Below are 9,909 nucleotides of genomic sequence, written 5' to 3' on the forward strand. Positions count from 1 at the left end.
TCCCACACGTGCACTCAAATTTCTGCTCCCTTTAAGGTATAAGTAGGCTGGCCCTGGGACTAGTCGCAGGGTAAGCAGCGACTGGAAGTTTCTACAACCCAGGGCTTTCTAGAAGGGAGTGGGAGGGACCTCATTGAGCAGACATAAAAATGAAGGACACTAACACCCCACCCACCTCATTTGACCGCTCTAAGGCGGTCCCAGCTCTCTAAGCGCTCGCTCTCCCAAGAGATTGAGATAGCAAGGAACGCCTGTTACGGCCTCCAGGCCGGCAGAGGGAGCCCAGTCGCAGGGTGAAGCAGAGGGCACTTCTGCCAGGCGTCGTCCGCACTGCGCAGCCGCGGAGGGAGGCGCCCCCTTTCTCTGCCTGGCGGCGGGCCTGCAAAACCATGAGCGCGGCGGCTTCGGGCCCTGGCCGGCGGGCGCGAGTGTCCCGCCTGGTCTCCTTCAGCGCGACCCATCGGCTCCACAGGTGGGGTGTGCCTACAGTACCAGTGGTGGGGGCAGGACCTTCGAGCCCCGGAGCTGGGTCCCGGGTGCGGGAGGGGCACGGGTGCCCGCTGATGAGCGGGCGGGGGGCGTGGTGTAGTCCTGCGGCCGCCAGGCTTCGTTGATGACGTCATAACAGCGGCGACCGGCGGCGACCAGCCTCCCGGGGATCGATGTGACGTTGAAAGGTGTTGAACTCGCGCAGGTTACACAGTGCCAGGCACATCGTAAACACTCAGTACATGTTAGCTACCCATAGCTAATGTAGTTACAGCAAGGCGAGTTTTGTCCACTTTATACCGAAGAGAAAATGAACCCAGATGTTCACTTTCCTGAGAGCAGAGAGCAGAGTTGGGATCTGAGCCCGGAGTACTCAGACTGCTTCATCGCACTGAAGAGTTGATTTTGAGCAGGGTTTTGCCACTCATTAGCAAGCTCCGCTCTCTGAGCATCTGTTTCCTCGTCTGCAAAATGAGGATAATTTCTACCTAGCAGGATTCACCTGTCCATTTATTCACTGGACAGGTATTTGTTGTCAGGTCTTGTGCTAGGTAACAGGGATGCAGCAGTGATCAAGACCTGTAACAGTTTTCTATCTGGAGTGTACAAACTGGCCAATTTTGTGGAGAGTACAGTGAGATAATTTTGTGCAAAAGCTTTGTGAACTGTAATACTCTAAATGTAAGAAGTAGATGAGCAGGAGAAAGGAAAGTAATAGAGTCTCAAAAAGAAAGGGGTTATTTAATAGGAAGCTCGAACATATGAGAGTGGTAAGGCCTCATTGAAGATGCACAGTTGATTGGACAGGTATAGGTATAAAAATCCATTAAGAAAATGGATCTCTGCCTGGAACAACGGCTGAGTATTGTAATTTTAAAATTTAACCTGATTTGAATACCCCTGAATGGATTGAAGTTATCAGTAGGCAATAGTTGAGGGATAATAAAGCAAGATTTTAAAGAGAAGATGTACTAGGTCATGTAATTATTTTTCAGGGGAATGAGATTTTAAGCCACTTGGGGATAAGCGTCTTTTTTTTTTTTAATCACCATGTGCCCTTGCTTCATTCAGCCCGTGCCTAGTATGTAGTAGGTACTCAGTAAATGTTGAGTTGAAAAATGGAAGGGCCTTGAGCAGATCAGTTGTTGAAATCTTGCTGTGGAACAAGGATGTTGAATTTATTTAAGCTAATTTGTGTGGTATAGTAGTCTAATTAGGGGGCATACACTGGTTCCTGACATAAAATTGAGTAATGAAATCAAATTGATTTATGACTCCATTTGATGAGCTAAAGAATAGTAAGTTGTGAAGTTTTTCAAAGGCTAGAGCAAACAATAAGTGTAGGGAACAGAGAAGGTATCTGAACATGTATCATGTTGACTTTTGTTTTTTTTTTTTGGTCAGCAAATCTCTGAGTAATGAGGAAAACTTGAAACTGTTTGGGAAATGCAACAACCCAAATGGCCATGGGCACAATTATAAAGGTGAGAGAAAAACTGGTGAAATTTTAGCACTTCCGGTAATGATGAAAGAGTGTTCAGCATATACAGTCTAAATGAGTAAGAAACCTTATGGACAGAACATGAATGCTTTGAGCCTTGAATGAGAAATTAAATGGAAGTTCAAAATGAAAAGATCTGTTGCCTTAGTTGGATGTTTTACTATGTTTACTAAGTTTAAGTTTTACTGTGCAATTGTCTGCTGTTATAGATCAAAACAATGAATGGCTTAAATATTGTTTTCCTTGGTCTTAAGAGTACATGACATTCTTTTGGCACCATGTTTCCTTCTAATTAGGTATTGCTGAGGACAATGTTAAAATTAGATTGTATTCATTGAGTAAATAATGACTGACAAAGGGAGCATATTGGCCCAAGATATGCGGTATGGCAGGAAAATAGGTTGGATCTAAAACTTTGACCATAGTGTTCCAAGAAAGTGATTTATTTATGCAAGGACAAGGGACTTGATTATTTGAGATACAGATGATATCTCCACAAAACAGCTATGTAAGCCATAGAGCATCACAGCATATGGTATGATGGAGTAAAAAGACCAGAAAAGATGTCAGAAGTCTGGGATTTCTAGTTTAGCTACTGCCTAACTTACTTGACCTATGATATCTCTCATTCTCAGTTTGCTCACTTATCACATAATACCTAATGGTGTTTGTATGGAGCTGAAAAAAATATGTAAAAGTCATTAATTTGTAGAGCACTCTGATCATCAAGATTTTTCAGAAGTTTCATACAAGTACTTGTTAATTTACAAAGCATTACTATAAACTGTGTTTACATTCACATGAGTAAAGGAATAAGAATTTTAGGCCCAGTAGTAGTTTTGCTTGCTCAGAAAGGTACTTGGACCAGCTCAGTGTGTAGCTGGATTTCTTCCTGTATATTTTCTACTTTTACAGGCAGTGATCAAGCAGCATCTTGATCTTACCTAGTGGAGATTCCTTCCAAGTGCATCATAAACAGAATTTATACCCTTTTTGGCCTTGGCTAAGCACCTCTAAGTTCCTCTGCCTTGGTTGAGTCTTGCTTTAGTTGATAAAAAGATCTTAACTAAAAGATGTTCTGGGGGAAAATATAGCTTTGTGGGGGTGAGATCTAATAATTTCTGTTGGTAACTTGTGTTTGGATGTTACTCTGTTGAAAGTCATGTTTTTTTTTGGTATTTTGTTTTCTTCCCCATAGTTGTGGTGACAGTACATGGAGAGGTACGTGCTGAAAAAGTCTCTGTGGTTTGTGCATATTGCTGGGCCCTCTTTCAGCCGACGTGATGGATTCTGTGTTGAAAAAATCTGTTCAAATCAGTACTGCTTCATTGTTGGTCTTTGTGTATGGTGAGCTGCTGCCATTTCAGGCCTTTCCTCTCCCAAAATGTCCTCTTTAATGTGCTGTATGTGGGCAGGTAGAAGAGCACTACAGTGAAAAGGAAGCCTAGAGTACTTGGTGTTTCCATGCTGAGATGGATTGTCTCGGGGATGAAGGCCAATGTGGGGACAATTTCTGCACATTGTGCAGCCTTTAATAATTTACCAGAGGTTTAAATATGAAGAGCATGTTATAGTAATATTCACCTTTGTTTACTTTTTTAGATTGATCCTGTTACAGGAATGGTCATGAATTTGACTGACCTCAAAGAGTATATGGAGGTAATGGCATGTTGGATGCTTATTTTGTGCTGTCTTCTGAATATAATATTTGATGGCCCCCTTTTCACTTCCCCAATCAAGTATCATCAGAGGTCCTGTGACCTGGCAAGTGGAGTTGGGTGAGGGAGTGGGGTAGTAGTTGGAGGAACTTCTCTCAATGTTCTAAAGGTGTTTGGATGACTTAATGGAAATTAGTCATGGTTGTCTTACAATGATAGGAATAAATGCAGCGTGCTCGTCTTGTATTTTTTGTTGGCGTATCCTGATTTTCTCTGTTTAACAAATTCTGCCCTTCTTTCAAGACACGGCTTTCTCCTTGAAACTTTCTATTTCTTCTGTGAATTTTCCTTACACCTTTGATCACAGATTTTAGTACTACCCTGTTTTATTCACTTTAGCTTTATTATAAACTCACTGGGGCAGTTCATCATAGGGATAACAAAAAAGAGGTTGTTCAGTGAAAGACTTACTGATTATATCATTACAGAATTCTTGGATTGTAAGAGACCTCAGAGGTTATCTAAGCCAACTTCTTCATTCCATAGATTGAGATTGAGAGATGCTGAACAGTTAACCAACTGACTTGCCCTAGGTCATGTAGTTAGTCCTTTGCAAAGTTGAGATTAGATTTTCTTCCATCCACCTTAGTTTTTTTTTTTTTTTTTTTTTTTTTTTAAAGATTATATACTTTATTTATTTATTTATTTATTTTTTAATTATTGATTTTCTTTTATCTCTTTTAAATTTTTTATTTATTTATTTATGGCTGTGTTGGGTCTTCGTTTCTGTGCTAGGGCTTTCTCCAGTTGTGGCAAGTGGGGGCCACTCTTCATCGCAGTGCGCGGGCCTCTCACTATCGCGGCCTCTCTCGTTGCGGAGCACAGGCTCCAGACGCGCAGGCTCAGTAATTGTGGCTCACGGGCCCAGCCGCTCCGCGGCATGTGGGATCTTCCGGGACCAGGGCTCGAACCCGTGTCCCCTGCATTGGCAGGCAGATTCTTAACCACTGCGCCACCAGGGAAGCCCCACCTTAGTTTTTATTATGCCTTCATTTCACCTGTTTATTTTGCTTCAGCTTTGCTCCTTATTTTGTTCTAAAATTTGACATTTGTTTCATAAAAATGCTGTTATTAATAATCATTACTTCTTTCACGTTACTTATCTCCCATATATTCAATAAGTATGCCTGCTTTGCATCAGTCTTTGAGCTGAGTACTGGGAATCCAATGATGAATGAGACATAGCTGTTACCCACAGCGTGCTCACATGACTTTTTAAACTTTCTTTTTTTTTTAAAATTAATTTATTTATTTATGGCTGTGTTGGGTCTCTGTTGCTGCGCGCGCAGGCTTTCTCTAGTTGCGGCGAGCGGGCGCTACTCTCTGTTGTGGTGTGCGGGCTTCTCACTGCGGTGGCTTCTCTTTGTTGCGGAGCACGGGCTCTGGGCGTGCGGGCTTCAGTAGTTGTGGCACGCGGGCTTTAGAGCACAGGCTTAGTAGTTGTGGTGCATGGGCTTAGTTGCTCCGCGGCATGTGGGATCTTCCCAGACCAGGGCTCGAACCCGTGTCCCCTGCATTGGCAGGCGGATTCTTAACCACTGCGCCACCAGGGAAGCCCTCACATGACTTTTTATAGCAGGTAAAGAATAGTAAGTGCTCAATAAGTGTTGCTTGAATAAATGAATAGGAGAATGAGTGAATGAACAAACAGTACTGTGCTCAAAGTACTGTAGGAAAGCTGTAAAGACAGAGTGCTTGCATTTACTGGTGACATAAAAATATATATATATACACACACACACACACACACACACACACACGTGCGTGCACACACAAATACAAGACAACAACTTGAGAAATAAGAGACACCCCAAGCAGGCATACAGTTAAATACGAAAGGAGAGGTTCTCTACACTTTTTCCCCATCTTTGCATACCTGAAGGATACCACACACCACACACTTTAGTACTTTTACATCAGTAAAAGTGGCTGATCATGGCATACAGAGTCAAATTAGAAGGAGCCCTGTAGAAGAGGCTTCAATGGAAAAGTTGAGATCTGAACTGGAATTTTCAGTTAAAACAAAGATTAAACAAAGATTTATTTTCTTGATATCCATATGGATATCATTTGATTTATTTTAAAAGTTGTTTGGTTTAGGACTTACTTTTTTTTATATGATTCTGATTTTGTTCAGAAAATGATTGCTATTGTTGTCATTAATGTACCTTTCTTGGAACCATACCATATGGAAACTTAGATTGTTTCACAAATGCTTTTTTTATTGAAATATAGTTGACGAGCAATATTATATAATTTACAGGTGTACAGTATAGTGATTGACAATTTTTAAAGGTTATACTCCATTTATAGTTATTATAAAATATTGGCTATATTCCCCATGTTGTACAATATATCCTTATAGCTTATTTTATACATAATAGTTTGTACCTCTTAATCCCCTACCCCTTTACTGCCCCTCCTCCCTTCCCACTCCCCACTGGTAACAACTAGTTCTCTTCATCTGAGAGTCTGTTTCTTTCTTGTTATATTCACTAGTTTATTGTATTTTTTAGATTGCTTAGATTTTTTACAATAGCTAAAAGTAAAAATTTACAAAGAATAAGGCAATTACAATTCTTGCCATTGACAAAGAAAAACATGTTTAATATTCCTAATACAAGTATTAGGAAGCAATAGTCTTTACATGTTTTTATTTTTTCTTCTAAGAGCCCAAGATCATCCTTAAATTACTCCTTACAGCAGAAATTTAGAACTCCTTACATAATTTCAGTCTTAATCTACTTTATAAATGTAGTACTCATTGGATATTTGTCCTAATTAAATTGTGACATTGTGCTGAAGGTGAGACTGTTAGGGAGAAGTATTTCTAGTAATATTTTGGACAGAATTCAAGAAGTCTTAAACTAAATTCTGAATCACAATGGCTTGTTATGAGAAAGCTCCAGTGAATTCTCTATTTTTTGGTTTCTTACCTCTTTGCATTCAGTAATGAGGATATCCAGTCATTATGGAGAGCTAGGCCTTACTTTATTTTACAACTTTAAACTTTCTGAGATTGTTTTATAAGACACCGAGTACTTGCAAGTATCGAGTTAGTGACTAAATGATAAGGTAAGGTTTAGAGGCAAAGGTAGAACACTTTGGAATATGAGTCATAAATGGAATTAGTGATGTTTTTCCTTTGTTTTGTCTATAGGAGGCAATTATGAAGCCCCTTGATCATAAGAATCTGGATCTGGATGTGCCGTATTTTGCAGATGTTGTAAGGTGAGTGACTATTTTACTTTATGTAAATAGTAAGAAAGAAGAATCGATTTTAACATTCTACTTGATTATTGTGTGATTTCTAAAGTTTTAGTGTAATATCTTTTAAAACTAGAATTTCTATTCTCTGTAAGTATTAAACATGAAGTTTTGTTTATTTGCCTTTTGATCGTCTTTCCTTTTCTTCTACAGCACAACAGAAAATGTAGCTGTATATATCTGGGAAAACCTCCAGAAATTTCTTCCTATGGGAGTTCTTTATAAAGTAAAAGTATATGAAACTGATAATAATATTGTAGTCTATAAAGGAGAATAACTCTTAGAGGTTAATACTATAGAATGATTTAATTTTTTTCCATGTTTGAAGAAGATCTTTATCCCCTTGGACAATTAAGAAGTCATCACATAATTGTTGCATATCCATATTGAGTTCTGGAGCACTTGATTTATTGGAATCATTGTGAGTAAGACCTGTTTTAGACTCAAATCTATTTTAAAATCAAATTTGTAATGTATTCTGAGTATCATTTAAAGAGTCTTTCATCTATAGATTAAAATCATTTCAGCAAAATGTTTGGTGTAGAATTATATGAAAGCAAAAGAAATCTGTTTTTGTTTTTCCATTATCTCATTTTTAGTGTTCATTTTTTTTTCTTGGTATAATATAAATGGCAAAAATGTTTATAAGACTTACAGTAGGTGAATCTTATAAAAAATAAAATACAGGTGATCACCAAGTCTAGAAACATAGACAACATTCTATTTCTTAGTAGATTGAGCTCCCTTGATCACTTCTAGAATATGCTAAAGGTGCAAGTTTATTCAGTGAAAATTAGACACAAATCATCTGAGGCAATGCATTGTAAATAGATGTACAAGGACTGATGGGAATGTTGCTTTAATGCACATTGTTCATTGCACATTTGCACAGCTTATTGAACTATGAACTGCTAGTGAGGAATAGCACATTGAACATAATCATGGAAGATCAGTAAACTGCTTATGTATATTTGTCTGTGTTTCCAGACCTTGTGGCTACCTGAACAATTTAAACTCAGAAGGCTGAAGAATAATCACATGTATTAAACCCTCTTAAAATAATCAACATGAAAAGGATATATTACTGTGTAAAGGATCTCTTTTATACAGTTTTTCCTAATTAATTCCATTTTGTTCTGATCACTAAATTTATCTGCTTAAGTTGAACTATATTTTTCATCCCTGGTATCTTTTTCTCATGCCTAAATCCACAAGAACGTATTTGCTTTCTTCGCAAAAAGAACTGTTCTCACTTGTGTTCTCATTTGTATTCTGAACTTCTTAAATATAGGGTTTCATTTTTCTCTCCACATAGCAACTAGTACACAATGGATTCTTAGAATGTTGCTGCCTGAAAATAGTAAAAGGACATGTGTGGTGATTACTATACTAAAAAAATATTCAAAGGAGTACACTTTTATTTTGGAGAGTTATTAACTACAGGAATTTTATGGTAAATTTTGACAATAATACAATGCCCACTTGATTAAATTTAAATGTGTTTTAGTTATCAACACAATTTTTATATTACTTATTCATGTATATTTTGTATTGATTACTTGAAAGGCAGGATAGCTATAATTTGGTAAGGCACTTTATGTTTTAATTCCCACAGCTTCCATGCAAGGTATTATTCCCATTTTCCCATTTTACAGATGAGAGGATTAAAATTGAACTGAGTTTAAGCTACCTGCCTAAGCTCACTCAGCAAATAAATAGCAAACTGAATGTTTGATACTCAGTCTGACTCCCAAGCACACATTTTTTTTTTTAAGGAATTCTAATAACTTACTTGGCTCTCGTCTAAAGTTGTTAATAAATTCCCTTTGATATACCCCAGTAACACTTCCTATATCTCTTTTTCTCTCTTTTTCAATTTTCTGTAAACCCACATTACTCTGGAGCCTCTTATTTACAAACCACACTCCAATACAGTTCCCCTTTTCTCAACTGTTTTGCATTTCTGTCCATGCCTCTTTGTCACTTATTTATTTATTTTTTGGGCTGTATTGGGTCTTTGTTGCTGCGCGTGGGCTTTCTCTAGTTGCGGCGAGCGGGGGCTACTCTTCGTTGCGGTATGTGGGCTTATTGCGGTGGCTTCTCTTGTTGAGGAGCATGGGCTCTAGGTGCATGGGCTTCAGTAGTTGTGGCACGAGGGCTCAGTAGTTGTGGCTTGTGGGCTCTAGAGCGCAGGCTCAGCAGTTGTGGCTCACGCACTTAGTTGCTCCGCGGCATGTGGGATCTTCCCGGACCAGGGCTTGAACCCGTGTCCCCTGCATTGGCAGGCAGATTCCCAATCACTGCACCAACAGGGAAGTCCCTGCCACTTATTTTTAAATTACCCTACATCAATTAGCTTTTCTCTTCTTCCCACCCCTTCCTAATCTTGAACTGTGCATCTCAAAAGTCCATCAGTCCATCCTGGCAGAGTGACCTTTTCTCTGGAGGAAAAGATGTGGGGCTCGTTTTTTTCTCTTTCTCCAGAAGAACAGCTATCCTGAAGTTGAAATGTATATTCTTCTTTTTTTTTTTTTTTTTTAATAGATCGTTATTGGAGTATAATTGCTTCACAATACTGTGTTAGTTTCTGTTGCACAGCAAAGCAAATCAGCCATATGTATACACATGTCCCCATATCCCCTCCCTCTTGAGCCTCCCTCCCATCCTCCCTATCCCACCCCTCTAAGTCATCGCAAAGCACCGAGCCGATCTCCCTGTGCTGTGCTGCTGCTTCCCACCAGCCAACTATTTTACATTCGGTAGTGTATATATGTCGATGCTACTCTCTCACTTCGCCTCAGCTTCCCCCTCCCACCCCATGTCCTCAAGTCCATTCTCTATGTCTACCTCTTTATTCCTGCCCTGCAACTAGGTTCATCAGTACCATTTCTTTTTTTTTTTTTAGATTCCATATATATGCGTTAGCATATGGTA

General features: G+C 39.1%; 1 protein-coding gene across 1 annotated transcript; it reads left to right on the forward strand.

The window, feature by feature from the left end:
* The first annotated feature begins 275 nt into the window (after positions 1–275).
* On the forward strand, positions 276–7,291 carry PTS (6-pyruvoyltetrahydropterin synthase). Its single transcript, XM_061202579.1, has 6 exons — positions 276–472; positions 1,894–1,973; positions 3,189–3,211; positions 3,593–3,649; positions 6,869–6,939; positions 7,129–7,291. The coding sequence occupies exons 1-6, from the start codon at positions 390–392 to the stop codon at positions 7,250–7,252; spliced, it is 438 nt and encodes a 145-aa protein (XP_061058562.1). The 5' UTR covers positions 276–389; the 3' UTR covers positions 7,253–7,291.
* Positions 7,292–9,909: the final 2,618 nt, after the last annotated feature.

Source organism: Eubalaena glacialis, chromosome 10 (genome assembly GCF_028564815.1).
Source record: "Eubalaena glacialis isolate mEubGla1 chromosome 10, mEubGla1.1.hap2.+ XY, whole genome shotgun sequence".
NCBI lineage: Eukaryota > Metazoa > Chordata > Mammalia > Artiodactyla > Balaenidae > Eubalaena > Eubalaena glacialis.